At 49.0% G+C, this 17,731-nt stretch overlaps 8 protein-coding genes across 8 annotated transcripts; 5 read left to right on the top strand and 3 right to left on the bottom strand.

Moving 5' to 3' along the window:
- The first annotated feature begins 235 nt into the window (after positions 1-235).
- EI90DRAFT_3154810 (uncharacterized protein) lies at positions 236-3,010 on the top strand. Its single transcript, XM_039065953.1, has 9 exons — positions 236-602; positions 661-708; positions 766-884; positions 946-1,528; positions 1,590-1,770; positions 1,823-1,911; positions 1,967-2,424; positions 2,486-2,724; positions 2,785-3,010. Exons 1-9 carry the CDS (start codon positions 309-311, stop codon positions 2,940-2,942), a joined length of 2,169 nt encoding a protein of 722 aa, XP_038915674.1. The 5' UTR covers positions 236-308; the 3' UTR covers positions 2,943-3,010.
- A 63-nt stretch (positions 3,011-3,073) lies between these two features.
- On the top strand, positions 3,074-6,105 carry EI90DRAFT_3059201 (Eisosome component PIL1-domain-containing protein). The gene is made up of 5 exons (XM_039060418.1): positions 3,074-3,377; positions 3,444-3,597; positions 3,650-3,876; positions 3,935-4,839; positions 4,889-6,105. Exons 1-5 carry the CDS (start codon positions 3,147-3,149, stop codon positions 5,886-5,888), a joined length of 2,517 nt encoding a protein of 838 aa, XP_038915675.1. The 5' UTR covers positions 3,074-3,146; the 3' UTR covers positions 5,889-6,105.
- Positions 6,106-6,852: 747 nt separating this feature from the next.
- Positions 6,853-7,783, top strand: EI90DRAFT_1093204 (uncharacterized protein). Its single transcript, XM_039051481.1, has 3 exons — positions 6,853-7,353; positions 7,405-7,558; positions 7,618-7,783. Exons 1-3 carry the CDS (start codon positions 7,120-7,122, stop codon positions 7,650-7,652), a joined length of 423 nt encoding a protein of 140 aa, XP_038915676.1. The 5' UTR covers positions 6,853-7,119; the 3' UTR covers positions 7,653-7,783.
- A 655-nt stretch (positions 7,784-8,438) lies between these two features.
- On the top strand, positions 8,439-9,574 carry EI90DRAFT_1093206 (uncharacterized protein). Its single transcript, XM_039051482.1, has 3 exons — positions 8,439-8,743; positions 8,822-8,851; positions 8,911-9,574. Exons 1-3 carry the CDS (start codon positions 8,543-8,545, stop codon positions 9,472-9,474), a joined length of 795 nt encoding a protein of 264 aa, XP_038915677.1. The 5' UTR covers positions 8,439-8,542; the 3' UTR covers positions 9,475-9,574.
- On the top strand, positions 9,340-11,296 carry EI90DRAFT_3059206 (uncharacterized protein). Its single transcript, XM_039060419.1, is given in 8 exon segments — positions 9,340-9,459; positions 9,512-10,229; positions 10,240-10,241; positions 10,289-10,392; positions 10,449-10,648; positions 10,711-10,780; positions 10,851-10,973; positions 11,077-11,296. 6 exon segments carry the CDS (start codon positions 9,674-9,676, stop codon positions 10,960-10,962), a joined length of 1,044 nt encoding a protein of 347 aa, XP_038915678.1. The 5' UTR covers positions 9,340-9,459; positions 9,512-9,673; the 3' UTR covers positions 10,963-10,973; positions 11,077-11,296.
- A 695-nt stretch (positions 11,297-11,991) lies between these two features.
- Positions 11,992-13,238, bottom strand: EI90DRAFT_3123990 (glycosyl hydrolase family 61-domain-containing protein; the record flags this gene model as incomplete). Its single annotated transcript, XM_039063666.1, has 4 exons — positions 11,992-12,478; positions 12,558-12,740; positions 12,807-13,066; positions 13,143-13,238. The coding sequence occupies 4 exons, from the start codon at positions 13,236-13,238 to the stop codon at positions 11,992-11,994; spliced, it is 1,026 nt and encodes a 341-aa protein (XP_038915679.1).
- A 1,896-nt stretch (positions 13,239-15,134) lies between these two features.
- Positions 15,135-16,161, bottom strand: EI90DRAFT_3123991 (uncharacterized protein; the record flags this gene model as incomplete). Its single annotated transcript, XM_039063667.1, has 6 exons — positions 15,135-15,324; positions 15,405-15,413; positions 15,485-15,570; positions 15,715-15,829; positions 15,903-15,997; positions 16,060-16,161. 6 exons carry the CDS (start codon positions 16,159-16,161, stop codon positions 15,135-15,137), a joined length of 597 nt encoding a protein of 198 aa, XP_038915680.1.
- A 148-nt stretch (positions 16,162-16,309) lies between these two features.
- On the bottom strand, positions 16,310-17,131 carry EI90DRAFT_1093478 (uncharacterized protein). Its single transcript, XM_039051483.1, has 2 exons — positions 16,578-17,131; positions 16,310-16,501 (listed from the first exon to the last, which is right to left on the bottom strand). The coding sequence occupies exons 1-2, from the start codon at positions 17,029-17,031 to the stop codon at positions 16,452-16,454; spliced, it is 504 nt and encodes a 167-aa protein (XP_038915681.1). The 5' UTR covers positions 17,032-17,131; the 3' UTR covers positions 16,310-16,451.
- Positions 17,132-17,731: the final 600 nt, after the last annotated feature.

Here is a 17,731-nt window from a genome sequence, read left to right on the forward strand (position 1 = left end):
GTATTAGCCAAATTTTGTATCTATAATGCGTGTAGTATAACGTTGGCAACGGATCTATTCCAATAGGGTAACCTGCCTAGGCAATGGCGGGACAGAGCGATACCGATGTTATCGTGTGCCCGCTGCCGAGAGCCAAAACCGGTTCCGGAATCAATTTTTTCAACTTCCGCCGCTTGAATCTACTACCAGCCTCTAGTTAACCTGCTACTTATGATTCGGGCGTCAATGTGCTTGTCACTCCCACTGCTCCGTCTCTAATTTTACTACGGTCCAGTTTCGACTTGGAGACAATTAGCCTCGTGTCTGAGATGTATAACACCGGACAACTTCTGTTGTCCTTGCCTTGCTATCTACTACATCCGCCCAACCACTCAAACCACATCGTATCGCTCTACACTGCGCTACTAGCCATACGAAAGTGTCTTCGTTTTCAGGAGCAGTCACTCCAGATTCACCATGGCATGCCGATCTATGCAGAAGCTTTGACTCCAGAAATGGAGTGTCAAGCGTGCACGATCTATGCTGAAATAGGTTTGCAGATAATAGGCGCTGATCTAGGTGGCAGCACTGCACCTATGTGGTGTCGTGGCATTGAAGGGGAGGTGGGCTTGAGAGCGTTCGTCATTCAACTACCCGGGATCTCATATTCGCGGTGTCCAGATTGAATCTGCAATACAAAGAGGACTCCACTTATGCCATTCGTCGAGAGTGCGTTTATAACGGCATGTTCTGCGATCCGTGTCCCGAACACCCTTTTCGTCACAGACATCTTTGCGGGAATATTATTTCCATCTTACTTTACTCCACTCTCACCTCACTCACCGTCAAGGGAACGTCAAGCTCTCGCGCTCAATTATATCCCGACTGAAGACTCACTTAACTGAGTAACTGTCTGATCTCTAGAGTTCATCATCATCACTCATGGACCCATTATTTGGTTTTCAGGTCAGATCTCCCTCATATCCATTACCAAATCCTACTTTGCGAGCACGCCAACTACATCACCCCACCCCCGAGTGGCTCACCTTCGGATTCAGTCCCTTCGTCACCTCCCGCACCTTCATTTTCGGATATCCGTTCAGCACTTGATGTGACTCAGGAACTGGCACAAAGAGGTCGATTCTTTGGCCATCCAGATATTGTAAAGCTTTCCGTCGTTATGCGACTAAGGACTCTAGTTCGTGGGGACATGTGGCGTAGCCGTCCAGGGCATGCTCCGGACATGAGTGTGGAAGGGTGCATCGCCGCAGCGGAGGCGGAACTGGGACTCAATTTCGAGGAGGAAAGCCCGGGAACTGTGAGGAATAGCGCACAATCCTCGGGATCGGCTTCCGTTGGACCAACCACGGCCCCATTCTCACTGGTTGAAGCCACTTTCCAAGTTCAACTCCTTTACCTTTCTATTTTATTTTACACCCAAATCGGGAGATCTTCCGATACCAGCACTCGATTGAAACGTTTCCATCCTCTCGTAGATGCGCTGAACGATGATGCGTTCAGTGGTTCTGATGGCACTGCTACACTGAAGGTACATGTCTTGATTCCCTGTGTTTAGAGGCCCTTACTCAGTATTAATGCTCGAACTGGAGATTCATTTGGAGAGGGACTACCCTTTGATAATACGTATTACCCATCCCCGCGTGTTCTACGAGGTTGCTTTTTCTGTCTCATCGATTTCGCGGCGGGACTCAATTGGAGCGAATCCGAAGCGTAAACGATATGCTGAGGAAGGTCTCATTGCATCAGCTGATATGATAAACGATGCTACATGTAAGAATATTCACTTGATATCCCAGACTCTTCCCCATTGGTCCTTCCCTAGTCCCCCCTTGGGCGTCATTAACGGATGCACAGTTAGTCGAAGATCGTCTTGCCAAGGTGAAAGCTGATTTACTTTGCGAGATGACCGCGGTATGTTTTGATCGCAGCAGACGAGTTTATATAAATAACTCATTCTTCATCCTAGGTCTGCATTTCCAGGAACGAATTTGAGGAGGCCCAACATCATATTTCGTTTCTCATTGCTCACGCGCGGACATATTCGATTTTCCCATATTATGCACCTCGCATTACGCTTCATCAAGCACATCTTGCCCATGCCACACTCCATGTCGACCGTGCTCTCAGGTGCTATCGTGCTGCTGCCATCCTTGACGGCGATGTTGGGAATGGCAATAGGCCTTCCAGCGGAGGAAGGGCTCCCGGATTTGTTGGAGTGGCGGCTAGGGCGGGAGAGGTTGCCTTACGCTTTGGTCTTCAAGCTCAAAGGAAACGGGACAATCCGAGAATGCAGCTCCGCAATGATCCTGAATTGGAGGAAATGGCAAGAACAGTCATCGTTGAATGTAGAACATTTCCTGGAACTTTACGTGCAATCGGTGAACTCCTTGAGGCGGTGACATCACCTGAGATAGTCAGGGCAAAGTGAGCCCGGCAATGCACTGATCTTGTCTGATGCATCCTTAATCATTTGTTGCTTCGCTAGGCAACGACTAAAAGTATCTCTTGACATCGCAACAACAGCTCAAGATAATCATCTTCGTGCGCTTATCGTTGCTTTGACATCCGCACACTACCATAATACTGCAAGCGAGCATGCCTTCATGATGCTCAAGACCGCCAACCGTCTAGCCGCCGGAATGGGTGCAAGTAGTGGCACGAACCCAACGACACAAACAATTGGGAATGCGCCTTTGGGGCTTTGGAGTGGAGAACGACTTTTTGGTGCGTACGAACAATTTGTAACTCTCGCCCCCTGCACTTCGGTTGACGCTGCTACCACAGAGTTATACAGGAAACAAGGTCATGCACCATCAAAAGAAGTTGAAACACTGATTCAACGGACGCGGCTTTGCCAACAGGCAATGCAAATCCTTCCCTCCAGGCTGAACATCAACACATCAGCCCGCATTCAAATGGATGATGCGCTGCCATTGGGCTAAACAAGATTTGGTTGTACCTAAATACCTGAATTTGATCTAAAATACCCAACAATTTCTTCTTACGTCACAAGCTTGCAGCCGCAGGATGCCGATGCTTATCTGACATAAGAAGGCTGTGCTCAATTACTCATAAAAGCCTTTCACTTGATCTCGACTTTTGAGTAGGCAGTATCCCAGCCTCTACCAAAGTAGAACTTTTGAGCCATGTTTAAGTCGCGGAAGTCCGCAGGGGGAGGCCCGATGTCGGGTTTCTCATCCAAGATCGCACACACCACGATACTTCCTTCCCTTGGAAACAAGGATTTAAGGACTTTACAAGACTTTATCACTGCCGAGAAAGGGGCCATATCAGGACTCCAAAAGTTGTCTCTCGATTGGGGAAGAGCCGCTGATGCATTGCGAACATGGGGATCGGGTGAGGGCGACGATCTTGGGGTACGTTCCAGATTCCACTTCGCGATCGCGTGCCGACTAAACAACGGATTACATTTGGTGACGCAGGATATCTTTACCCATGCAGCATCTATGCTCTTCCATATTTCTAAGGCAATGGATCAGTATGTCGTGCACGAGCAATCGATCCGGACCCATCTCAAGAGTATCCGCACGAAAGAAGAGGAACTTGACGAACTTCGGAAGCGCAGAAGAAACGTTGGTAAGGACTATTTCTAGCCTATACACACGTCCCTTTATTGACTGCTTGACAGGTTCTAAGGCGGAGAGTGCTGAGAAGAAACTCTCTAAAATGGGCCAGGAACACAAAGGACTTCAGGAACAGACGGATCTGCTCACACGGCTTCGAGAAGAGATGCGATATCTCGATATGCAGATCATAACCGACGAACTTAGGTTGGGGGACTTCAAACGGCAAGTTTCAAAGGAGTTTTTGGCCTTAAAATTTGGTGGTCTTTTACAATTCGCGGAAAAAGCAGCAGTCAGTGCAGCACAGCCAATATCCTCGCTCATGCCTTCCATTCACCCTTCATTTTCAGGTCGTTGGAGAGATAGGAAAACTGCTCATCGAGGAGATACCACTCGACACATCGACCCCTGGCCAGCCGCGCCCCTATTACAACGCATATGAAAGGACATCTAATTATTCGGAAGAAGTGACACGCTGTGTAGGAGAAGTCAAGTTTGATCCTCCAACATACGTGCTTGCTCCTGCCGCCTCAATTCAAAACCCACAATCTGCTTCTGGACCTGACGGTAAAGGTTTGCCTCCGCATCTACACCATCAACAGCCTCATACGATGGGTGGGTATATGACACCCCCTATTCCCAATTCTCCATATACCCTACCTCACCCAAGCCAGCATGCAGTGGGGCAACCAGGTTATAACCACCCTGTAGGGGAATTCGGCGAAGCGCCTCTAGCACCTATCCATCAGCAGCATTCAACTATCGCCGGCCTGCCACTGTCGACTGGAAGCGTGCCCCAACAACATGGAGACCCTCCGCCTCTAAGATCATCTCAAGACCATACTGCAGGTGCGGTGGGCGGTCATTTCGCTACATTCCCTCACTCTGGCCCTCGTCGTGATGTTCCGGAGTTACAGTCGCAGCCTTCCGCAGTGCCACTATATGCTCCGAAGCCTGAAGTAGCTTTCTCAGAGACAGTCGCGGATGTTCTTGCTGCTGACACGTACCTTCGCAACTCAGTTGATGGTGCACCACGCGAGTCTAATGAGGATTCTGCCTATGGGGGAATATCGGATCCAAAGGGTGACATTATGACACCCAACCCTTGGGATGACAACAATAAGCTCGTGTCTGCTCCTATAAGAGTTGACTCGCGCAATGTGACTGGCCTCCCTTATACGAAGGATGCAGCTGCAGCTGGTCGTCGTGGTAAAGGAAGCAGTGATTTTAATTACCCCTATGAGGATAACGGTGAGTGCTTCTTTTCGATGTCTCACGGTGTGTTGACTGCAATGCGTCATCAGCCTTTTTTGTTCGAAATCATGCGACTTCTGCCAGACCTTGGATGATCAGGAGACATCGACGGTGAGGCCAGATATAGTTTCACAAGCGCCTCCCGTGTCCAACGAAGAATACTCTCCCCCGCCTCCAGCCGCTGGTAATCCTGACGAGGAAGCAAATGCGGCAGCCTCACGAGAGGCGGCGAGAGAAATAAATTCTCTCGGATTTCAAGCAAATAGGGGCAGGAGTAATACCCGTGATGGTGTTTCTGTGAGTCCAACCCGTCATCCGGGTTTACCTTCTCGTCAGGGCTCGAGACCGGCTTCCCCCTCAGAAGCGAATGTACCCCCTTCATTAAAGAACGAGCCAGAATCGTTGAGTTCACAGCTTCCACCGCAACCATTTGTGCCCTCCAATGCCCCACCTTTAATTAATTCGCCATTTGGATCATCACCGTACAATCAACCACTCGAACTCCGTGTCCGAAGCGGCAGTGGGTCGCTTCTTCCGCTCCCTTTGGTTACGACAGGTCCATTAGGCGCAAGGACAGTATCGGCAGGAGCATTCCGCCGTCAAGCATCACGGCCGCCGCCACCAGAAAGTGAGGATGAGAACGCAAGTGCTGGCGGAGCTCTTGACGTCTCACTGGCTTCCACGACACCCCTTCAATTGAGAAAGAAGGCTTTACCTACGTTGCCTGGTTCTAGCCCATCGTCGACCAATCCTCCTCAGACAGAATTTGGATCTGATATTCCAAGTAACACGGATAGCCCACCCTCGTACAGCAAAACTCCCCAAATCACGAGGGACAGCCCTGGTCAACCGAAGGTTGATTCATTGTTAGCGAACGAAGAGGAATTCATGAGGGAGTTGGAAAGCGAACCTTCTCCCGTTGGGAGTGGGGGACTTCCGTATACACAACCACTGCCTGCAATACTGGCATCGCGCGACCAAGGGAAAGGGAATATTGGCTCATTTTCTGCTGGGTATGGAAGTGGGAAGTTTTCGACTAATTTAGAATGAGAGACTGTTAAAAAGAGAGTTGAGTATGCCCCAAAACTTATATGCCTCTTTCACTTCAGTGTTTTGCTTGTACGACCTTTACTTTACATACATAATATTAAATATCGCGCGCTCCCGATCGAGCGGAGGATCATTTACGAACGTTTTCCTCCTTCACGATTAAAAGAATGATGTACATTAGGTCGACTGTCCCACGTTAAGTGACATGCGCAGGCTGGGTCGGGGTGCAAGCGAGGGACAATTCAACAATTTTTTCTCTGGAAGCTATCAACTGAGGCGGTGAGGCGGGCAGACAGGTTGTTGGTTGCGGGGGCCAGCTCTATTCTTATAGAGGCTGGTACCCTGCCTAGGGGCCAGCAGACAGTTATGACACGCGAGTGCGCGGCGTAGATTTCTCACAGTGGAACGGTGGAGTGATCAGGCCGTGCGCGTTATTACTTCACTTTACTTTTCCCAATACTCGATGTCTCAGCCAGCCGCGATCAACCTCCCGAACTCGAGGGGTTCGAATTTTTTACTGTGGGAATCCGCATGGCCGTGAGAAGTGGCCCGTGGGAAATGGCCGACAAATATCTACACCTCCGTGCACACAGATCCAAATGTGCAACACTTGTTTTGCAGGTTGGAGACAGACGCTGCGCTGCACCCATCCAGTTTGAGGGGGACCCTCATAACAAAAGTAGCCTTTGTCGATAGGCACAGGTACTTGAAAATGAAATCATCATCATCATCATCGATCACATCTTGGCAGGCAACCTTGATCCCCCATCAACGTTGACAAGACGGTCTTGTCGTCAGTGTTCAAAATTATATACCCGCAACCCAACACAGCCGGGGGATGCCGTATGTGGAGCTCATGTCTCAGTACAACCAAATTTGGCCAACTCTGCTGCTGCTAAGATTGGATCCAACGTCGATCCTCACTGACCCAATCAGGAACAGCAGGAGCAAAACAGAACGGGCTGAAGAGACGCCTACAAATTAAGTGAACAGATTGGGACGCTGCTTCTGCTCTTGAATGATCCAGCTCTAAGTCTGACGAGTTACAGTATTTCAAGTGTCTCCACCGCCAGTACTAGTACCATCTATGTTGATACACTCACTCATCACGGGGTATTCATACTCCCTCATTCATGAATCGCACAAAGCCACGAGGCACTCTGAATCGTCTCGATCTATCACGACCACAGCGACCCTCCATCTAATGTCGCCTCAGGGCATACTCTGAGAGATGTTTAGGTCACGTACGTTAGCTGGGGGAGGTCCGTTGTCGGGTTTCTCATCCAAGATTGCGCATACAACGCGGTTTCCTTCTCTGCTGGGAAACCAGGATTTACGGGCATTACAAGACCTCATCACAGATGAGAAAGGAGTTGTATCAGGACTTCAAAAACTGTCTCTCGATTGGGCTAAAGCTGCTGATGCGCTACGAGTATGGAGTTTGAGTGAGGATGATGATCTAGGTGTAGGCTCGATCCTCTGTCAACCGAATGTAGATTAAACTTCGCAACGCCAGGATATCTCAACTCAAGCAGTTGCTATGCTATCGCATATTTCCCAATCTCTGGATCAGTTTGCATTGCATGAGCAATCGGTGCGGACGCATCTCAAAGATATCCGCTCGAAAGAAGAGGGACTAGATGGACTCCGAAGGCATAGGAGGGTCGTTGGTGGGCGTCATTCCTCACTCTTGTCCTAATTCCGCTGCTGACTGTATATCAGACTATAGGGCGAGGAATTTGGAGAAGAAACTTATTAAAATGAGCCCAGAACACAGAGGATTCCAGGAACAAACAGAGCTGCTCGCCCAGCTTCAACGAGAGATGAGACATCTAGATACACAGATTATGACCGACGAGACCCAGCTGGGAGATTTCAAACGGCAAGTTTTAAAAGAGTTTCTTATGTTGAAATTTGGCAGTCTTTTGGAGTTCGCGGAAAAGGCAATGGTCAGGATGTAACGTCGCCGCCATTCAAAGTCTTCATTCACAGTTTCTCTGTTCAGATCGTCGGAACGGTCGGAAAACTGCTCATTAAAGCAATACCCCTGGACACAACAAACCCTGGGCAGCCGCGCACTCGCTACGATGCCCATCGAGAGACCCGCATCCTCGCTGAAGAAGTGACACGACGTGTTAGAGAAGTCAAGTTTGATCCTTCAACAACACCGGTGCCTGCTCCTGTTACTCCAATCCAAAGATCCTATCCTCAATCCGTGACTGAGCCAGACGGGAAAAATATGCCTCCCTACATGTACCGCCAACGGGCCCATACGGTGACTGGGTTAACTCTCTTCTGTTCTATAACATCCTAACTAGCATGTGGCTGGATGACAGATATATGGTGTCCCTGTTGCAGAATTTGGAGAAGCGCTTCAAGCACCTACCCATCGGCGGTATTCAACTATTTCAGGGCCTTCATCGGCTGGTAATACTTCCCGGCAATTCCAAGGTCCACCAGTTCCAAGATTACATCAACTTTATGCAATGGGTACTGCTTTGGACAGCGTTCCAGAAGTTTTGGTTGCCGACGCACATCCTTCCAGCTCACTTGATAGTGCACAGTGCGAGCCCAATGGAAGCTCTAGGGGGATATCGGAGACGAAGCGTGATGGTGCCACACCCGCTATACTCTCCGGTGACAAGGCATTCACGATGAGACCATATGCACCTTCGCGGGCCCCTCCCATGCTGGACCGGATAGACTTCCCCATTCCTCCAGTGACTGGTGATCTCAACGAGGCGAACATGACTGCCTCCCGACAACCAGCAAGGGGAATGGATTCCCGTGGACTTCATGCAGACACTAGTAGACACAACATTTGCAATGGGGCCCCTGCATGGGCGACTCGTCAGGTCAGTTCGCCTTCTTATCAGGGATCGAGACAAGATCCCCTTTCAGCAATGAAAGCATCCTCTTTATTGGAAAAACAGACGGAACCATATTTACCATCACAGCTGTTTGTAGGTCTTAATGTCTTACGTCTGACTGATCCTCTCTTATAACATCATTATAACATCAGCCACCCAACTTCTGCTTAGAGAATGCGGAGAGTCCCCGGAATCTTCCTCCATGGAGGGACCGGCGGCCATATCCACTGCCACCACCAGCACCAAACCCCACGACGCGACGACGATCGCGGGCTCTACCCACACCACCTGGCGGGAACATTAACTCACCATCCCACCACGACAGCCTTGGGCGGTATCAAAGATCATTGGCACACACAACACAATCTACTTACACGCACCTGCAAGCTCAAATCGACCACTGGCGTGATGAGTGTGTTCGCCAGAACCTTCAGGACAGTCCAGCCTGGGGATATAGCATTGTGGATGAGGCAAAGGGAAAGTCCAAGGAAGTAGACCCACTCACTGATCTGAGCGATCATCCATTACGAAACCCGACATTGGCGAACGACTACAAACTTACTGTTGCACCGCCTGACATCATTGATTTCAATTGTGGCCCTAGCCATGTGGCTTCAGTTTCGGGTTCTCCGTTCTCGATTCCGTGTCAAGCAACTGGTGCAACCTCAGCACCGAATAATTTAGCACTGCACAATCCTCCCGTGAGCGGTACTTGATATGCAAACTAGGATGTCACACTCATTTTCAATCTAGATCCCGCCAAATGCCACATTCGAGGGCGTCCCTGCCGCGTATGATGACACTCAGAAGCGGCGCTTTGAACACCCGCGCAGTCTTTCGCGTTCTCTGCGGCGCTCTAGAACCTTAGTTCCCTATGAAGACGAGCACGAGGTTGCTCTCAGGACACAAAATTTGATGAATGATGAATCGCGGCCTTTATATCGTGACCAAGGAAAGTGGAATCATGCCTTCCGTGAACCTGAAAAAATAAGGAAGTGGAATGATGTGGGCGGAGATACGAAAGGAAACGAAGCTATCCCAGATTACCAGTCTCCTAACACATTCCACGAGCTGTTTCGGAACCCTGCAGCTGCAGCCAGTTGGGATCGTTCGGTATCTCTGGCAAATGGACAGCCCGAGAGGACTCCCGCCGGGCCGGGGCCACGGATCCATGAGAATGAAGCACGAGAGGTAGCAGATCGCAAGCTTGCTCTTCAACTTGCTCTCCAGGATTATGAAACGAAACGTGAATATGACAGTTTGTCTGCTCAGTATTCGCCCCAGGAGATCTTTGAATGCTCTATCTGCATGGAAGCCCAGCCAACCGAAGCCGCCATGTCCATCACGACCTGCAAGCATGTGTTTTGTCGCATGTGCTTGAAGTTCCATGTTGTTGCCAGGCTGGAGGAAGGTCGTCACCCCATATTTTGCCCGATCTGTTCTGCAGACAAGAACATAGATCAAAAAGGAGGTCTGGCATCAACGTCGTTGTGTCATGTCACACGCTCACCCTCCGTTATTTACACAGAGATTTCAATCACCATGGCTGAGTTGCTTGGGCTGTCTGAAAGACAATTCGTTATGTGGGAAAAGCTCAACTTGGCTCAACACTCGGTTTGGATTGACTGCCCTCGGTGAGTGAATAGCTAGGTTCCCCTAGTATATGTGCATTTGTAACGTCGGCTACTAGATGCAAGAGGTCATCACTCGTGGACCGCGACGACTTCCAGGATAGTTCGGAGCTTCAATGTCCGCTTCCTACATGTCGCTGTGTATGGTGCAAGAAATGCATGAGCCAAATCGATCGAGCGGTCGGCACCCATTCATGTGATGGGCAAGCTGAAATGGATCGCTATATCGCGAGTGGATCCGCCACAAAGCGCTGCCCAGGTTTGACACCCTTGTTTTGATAAAGTATTACTTTAGTTCTTACCAGATGACTCTCTACATAGGTTGCACAACACCTACGGAGAAAACTGGCGGATGTAATCATATGACATGTTCTGCTCCTGGTTGTAACACGTACGTCCCAAAATCCAGCTTTTGTTGTATTGTGTGAGGGATAAACTCGCTTTCCGTTCCGTTGTTCTAGGCATTTCTGCTGGACGTGCGGGAAGTCGATTATCCGCACTCGAATCCAGAGCCAAATCCAGACGGCAGTAGAGGCTCATTATGGGCAGTGCGAATTCTTCCATTACAATTAAACTCGCCTCAGGTACTTTTTCTTGCACATAAAATGCCGATGCGCCCATCCTGGTTGATACAGACGCGAATTGGTGGATATTAAGGGAGGAGTTTTCCCACGGATGGATGGATGAGCTCTGGGAATTTTGCTTTGCAAGGACTCGCTTGAAGTGCCAATCAGATGCTGACGAAAGATGGACTCACCTCCCTTCCCTTGGACGCGCCCCTAAACGCCACCTTAGAAAGCGGGTGTGGCTTTTTCAGCGTGTCATTATACCATGCTCATCGTGTGAATCATCAGCTTTGGGGAAAACGACGATAAACATTTGGTGGGAATGTGAGGCTGGACGTCTGACACCGCTATTCTGTTGTCCATTCGACACAACCAATATTATCATAAGGCCTATGCAGTATCATGAGTATTTCTGCATTTCAGCGCCACTTCAGCGCTTGTTCAATCATGAAAGATTGGAGAGTTAGGTGAGCACAAACTCGGAGGGCGCGGCCTTTCGATTTGCGGAATCCGTTACAAGTACATATAGGAATTTCAGGAGCGTACGATATAACACGTATGCTCTTGGATCTTTGGTAATCTTCGAACGTTTCGAACACATCGTTAAAAAATGGTGTTTAGTGATGGACTGGTTGCCGAATTGATATACACGCAGGCTACAGAGCGAGGGGAACATGTACGAAACACAGTTCCATACATTACCGATAATCAATCGGTTTTCGTGCACTAATGAACATGGAACCTCGAGGATTGAAAGACGAAGAATGATTTGACATGGCACATTATGATGGTGACCAGACCCAAAAACCAATGAAAGCATGACCTAAATCACATAGATCAAGCAGAGAGAGATCCACGCACAGCGTGGAAGGCGAGGGAAAAAACGACCAACCAGCAGTCGTCGAGCGATGATAAAAGAAAGAGTATTCCGATCTGAGACGAAGGATTCGACCACCCAAAAAACAAACCATACACTAGATGGTGTCGGGTGTTGCCCTCTTGTCGTGACGTTCTAACACGAACGCAAAGAAAACAATCAACATCCGCAAGGAATTATGGAAACGAAAAAAAAAACTAACCATAACTTTAACAATTCCTTTGACCGTCTGATCTTCGCATGCGACCCCTGAGCCCGAGCAAGGGCTGCCCTCTTCAAATACACATTCTTTCTCTTCTTAGCTTGGCACCTGCGCGTGTTCATGCCTGGATTTGCGCCAGTCGTGCTCGTCGGCTTCGGCTTTCCAGCATCCCCCGTAGAAGTGGCAGGCGTCGTCGTCGTCGTCGCATTTCCACCACCGTCATTAGGGTTACCAGGTCCACCAGCAAAAGCAACGGGACGCGGGCCAGCGATAGGCCACGAGGTAGGATTGTTCCAAATATCACCGTAGATAGCCTGTCCTGCATTATTGTACACACCGGGGATCGAGGTGAGGTCGCCAGGGCCAGGAACGGATGAGCCAGTGCCCTTGATGTCCAGCTGGGCACAGAATGGATAAAACTGAGGTTGACCAGCACTGTGCAAGCTACAACATCCAGAGTGGGACGCGAGATTTCGAGTGAGTGAAATTGGGTTGTGCAACGCGAGAAATGAAAGTAACTCACGCAAGCAATTCAAAGCGCATGAGGTATTGGCCTGCCTTGATAGTCGGCGGTATCGTGATGCTCCACTTATCGCCTTGAGAAATGAGCTTTGAGGAGGCCCATTGTCCGTTGGTCAAGCCATCTTCGCTGACTTTGAACCAGACGTTACCCTTTGTAGGGTCAAACGACTTGCAGTCGCCTCCGCTGCATAGAAACCACATCGTACAAGTCAACTTTCTTTTCTCCATCTCCACTGAGACATCGACTTACCAATTCGCCATCCACCCAGTCAAAGGACCCAGGTGATCAGACGGCCATCTATTCATTTGGAACGTAACTAGATCCCCAGCATTCGCATCCGCTACCAGATCGGCAGGTTGGATACCATACACATTACACGCGAGTGCTGGATCATTGATGTCCTGTATGGGACCATCATCCCTTGGCTTTCGAACGATGCCTTGAGGTAAAGGATTTTGATATGGATCATTGAAGGGGTCCCAACCATACCAAACTTTGCCAGCAATGGTCTATTTCAGATTTGTAATAGAAAGAGCAAAATGTGGCGTGAATCACATGTGCCGCACTCTGGGGGTAAACACTTACAACATTCTGGGTGAATCCGTGGGCGGAGACGAGGGTTATGTAGAAGAATGAAAATATAGTGTGCAATAATGCCGTTGAGGGTTTAATGATCATCATTATGAAAGTTGGTTGAAAACAAAAAAAAAACTGTCGGCAGTCCATCAATTGAGTTGTTCCCCGACTTGAAACACACAAAACACGTACGTTGATCAAAAAGGGGCGTTGCGGTTGCACTTGATGCTTGAAGGGAAAGATCGAAAAACTGAAGGGCTGCAGAGGGAGGGAAAGAAAAGCACTGTTGCCAAGAACGAGTGAACAACGAGGTGTTGTTATAAATACAAACACAAGTTAAAGTGGCGAACACGAGAACAAAGCACACCTAGAACGCTCAAATCGGAATATGGATCCGTAACCAATGTGCAAGTGGTGCGAATGCAACACGAACAATGGGGAAGGGAAGTGAGAAGAAAGAAATCAGACAAGGAATGGAAATTAAACGGAGGCTTCCTTTGTCTTGGGTAGAGACCAACACGTGATCCGATTCTAGTCTGAATCGAAACTCGTTGTGCTGCACTGCCACAAGCGAGGCAATCATAGGCGATCCTGACTAACTTTTGCGCGAACAACAGGAGAAACTCTTCACAGCAAGTTGCAAACACGTCGGCGCGCCCGATTTGGTTGAATGACCATACAGGCATGTGACCATCTCAACATAATAGTAACAAATAAATGATGGATCGACCGCCATTTTAATAGGGATGGTCACATGACCCACTTGGCCGTTCATCCAAATCACTTGCTGCAAGTTAGCAGGATCCAGCCTCTACTTAGACTGCAAGTGGGCTCGAACAATGCATAGCTAACATAGATTTTCACTATCCCGCTGCTGCAAAACAGCTTAGAATTGAATGAATGGCTGAACGAAAAGGAAACGCGATTCATTGTCTCCTGATCGAACGTCGCCACACTGGCCTGGAACAAGGTTATAATCATACAACACGAGCCCATCCGTGCACACCTGGCCCCGTCGACCGAGTCCCAATATACGGTCGCAGACAGTACTTGTGCGGCAGTGCTAATACATGGCTGCAGCCCGACTATGCCCAAGTCCAGTCGTTTGCATCAGTCAATACAAAGCAGCATCATATCTTTTCTCACGATTTAGTTTTATGCGACGATGGCAACGACGCTAACGGGATCTGCCTGTCATAGAGCGGACATGACCGCAACTACATAACTGAACGCCCCAACAGCAAGAGGCCTGACCACCATATATGCGACAGTCAAGAAATTGGATTGGCCCCAGAATTTTCGAACCACACTCATATCATCGCATTCAATGCATGCACGCAAATCATCGCCAAGAACTCAGGGCGCAAGGGCCGGCAGTCGTCATGCGGATGCCGCGTCATTCAAGCAATTAGATTGGCATTGGCAGAAGACCCTCTTTTCGATTTTCGAGGGCAGCGGAATTCCAACTCGAATCCCAGGACCTGGCTATCCTCTAGAATCTAACGCATCATCACCGAAGGTAGCCATAGGAACAAGGGACAATTAGTGGTACCGTGGCCTCCGACAACAATGACCGCATGTACGTCGAATCATATTGGAAGAAAAGGGTATATTATTTGAAGAATGTAGAGAATGCAAAAGAACTAGCAAGCTAGCCAAATGTATCCCTGACTAGCAAACGGTAAACGAAAAGGACGAAGAAAAGAGAGGGATGTAAAATGAACGCATGCGCAGGGGTGAGTTACGGACGCACAAAAAAGAAAAGAACAAAAACATTTAATACACAATCTGCGCCCGTAACGGAACGCGACAAAAAGCATTTACCCAACGACTCAATGGCCCAAACATTAACGTAGAAAATTATGTTAGTAAAGAGATGAGTCAAAAGGGCGCACACGCCCGAGATCCGTGTGTCGGGAAAAAATGCAGGCAAGGAGCGAGGCGGAGAGTGGCGCAAGCCAAAATGACGTTATCGAGAAGAGATGAAAAGAGGATCAAAGTTCAGAAGAACATAAACATCGATCCAGCGACGACGAAAAGAGCCGTAACATCCAAACGAGGAACGCTGAACGTTCCAACTGCGGCACCAAGGTTACCTCCACGGATGGCTGATTTCGAAGTGGTGGAAGTGGTGGTAGGTGTCGCATTACCAACGTTTCCAGGAGCTTCAGTAGTCGATGTTGGAGCGGAACTGATTGATATAAAGGATAGCGAGGGACAAGGGAGAGGAAGAAATAAGCTTGGATCGAAAACAAAGTCAGGTGTACTTACGAAGTGGTGCTGGCGGACAAAAAGCCACGACCAAACCAGTCAGTAGGCAACTCGAGGAAGGGGACCGGAGAACAACTCACCTGTCAAGAACGCTGGGATCTGAGCCAGTCGCGAATTCCGGATCCTTGCCAAGGCAACTGCTATCCTTGCTGTGCCCAACAACAAGCTATAACGAATGCCGGATCAAAGTGCAAAAGGAAGACGCAAAGGGGAAAAAAAATAATCAGCCAAAGAGCACAAGAAGAGAGTGAGAGTGAGAGAGAGCAAGAATATGCATCGTGTGTGTATGTGTGTGTGAAAAGGTACGAACGTCATCAGAAAAGAATTCATTGTCATCCGCATCCACTACAGTGAACATCAAAGAAGATCCCGCCTTCTGATTCACGTTCCAAACGAAATGTGATTGGTTACACTTGTACGACGCACTACCCAAGCCCAAACAAGAACAATACATGTTAGAACCCATAGGAAAAAAGGGGGGGAAGGACAAACACTCACAGGGGCGTCTCAGTACTGGAGTCCTCACCACACCCATGCCAAATACTAATATCGAACGGAGGCTTCCCAAGAACCGTTAACTCAGAGCCCATGCACTGCCAAGAAAAAAGGGCCGTGCGTCAATGACTAAGGTCAAACAACAAACACAGACACAAACCTGATGGACATTGTGTGGTGGGACCATATATGTAGCCATAGCAGGAAGAACAGCAACCGTCGTAACAGCAAAGAGAGCAGGAACCACTTTGGATGAGAACATCATCATCGTGAAGCAAGTACTTTGTATTTGTGATAAACGATTGATTTCGCAAACTAGAATAATGAAGCGAATGGGCTAAGCGTGGCGAGCGAAGGTGATTGCAAGAGCAAGAGCAAGAGTGAGAGTGTGTGCGTGCGTGCGTAGAGCAGAGAGAAGGAACGAGTTAGAGGCGAGGCCAAGAGACCGTAAAAGTTAACGTCAAGGAGGCGAGACAAATGAGGCGTTTTGATATGCGGTTACCGTTGCACAAAAGTACTAAAAGATCGGACATCACGGCAATCACCGACAATTCAACCCTCATGTGATCGAGAGAGAACCTTTTCAAATTCATTCAAAGTGCCTTAATTCCCACACGATGGAGCAATTTGTAGAGGGCTGTCAGCTGCATGACGACTTAATGTCATTTCATGGCCTACCTACTGGTTTAGGGACGGTACATTGGAAAGCATCTCTCCAGGTCCAAATGAAACTAGGCGGGAGCATCATCGTTTTTGCACGACGCCTCATTGTCACCAAGGAAACAATTGCAGTGTTGTATTGTGTGACAGCAAGGAGGAAAATGGTGGAAAAACGCTCGAAGTGAAGAAAGTACAATATAATGGCTCGGCCCAGCTGAGCATAATGAAATGATAAGAGCGAAACGTGGAAAAGAACAAACGGATTGAGTGCAGGGCTAGAAGTATTGAGTGACAAAGAAATCAATGAAATCGCGCGTGGTGAATGGGTGGTCATCAGTCTAGTCCCCGGCCGTTCGTCGCCCAATAACCATATCTGGAGAGCGAAAAGAAGATCCCAGAGACTTGAAAGTACCAACCCACGCCCCAGAATAAATACCAGAAGAGAATGGGCCCCCATACCTAAAATATCCATCGCGCGAATCAATAGAGAAAATACGGCGGGGTACCCCAATACTCTTCCGAGTAAGAAAAAAAAGGGGGGACAGAAGTGCAAAAAACTAATCACAACTCCCCGTCCCGAATTTCCCTCCGGGGACCTCCAAACCCGGACAGTAAAACATCTGGGGACAATCGCTTCTACCCCACAGAGCCACTCACCTACCCCTTCACCCACCTATCCCTCGCGTTCCCCCCTCGCGACCAACTCCTCAATCTCCTTCCTCATCGCCCTATTATTCGCGCGAAGATGTTGAATCTCTACACCCCACCTTTCGCCCCCAACGTCACGGTTCTCATTCCCATCCCCATCGCCCTCACCCCTCGGGCCTACTACATTCGATCCTGTAGTCCTAAACTCCTGAAATAAATCGAGATTACCCATATGCTTCACATCCGCCTGATGAATTCTCATCTGTTCGGCATAAATTTGCGACGGAGCTCGGGCCTGAGGGGGCAAATCATCATAGAAAAAGGGAAGGAGATAATCCCTCGTCGTGGTGCCTCCCGTGGACGGAATGATAGGAGGGAATCGTATTCGACAGATGATAGACGATGTTGGACGAGCAGTGGGGGGCGAAATAGAGTTGGGAGGTGGATAAGCAGAAGGGTCGTGGGGGTTCGAAACGCTAGCACCTCCGCTTCCGTCGTACTCCGCGGTGTTAGCGGCTGGCCAA

Source organism: Cantharellus anzutake (assembly GCF_015039405.1).
Source record: "Cantharellus anzutake strain C23 chromosome Unknown EI90scaffold_25, whole genome shotgun sequence".
NCBI lineage: Eukaryota > Fungi > Basidiomycota > Agaricomycetes > Cantharellales > Hydnaceae > Cantharellus > Cantharellus anzutake.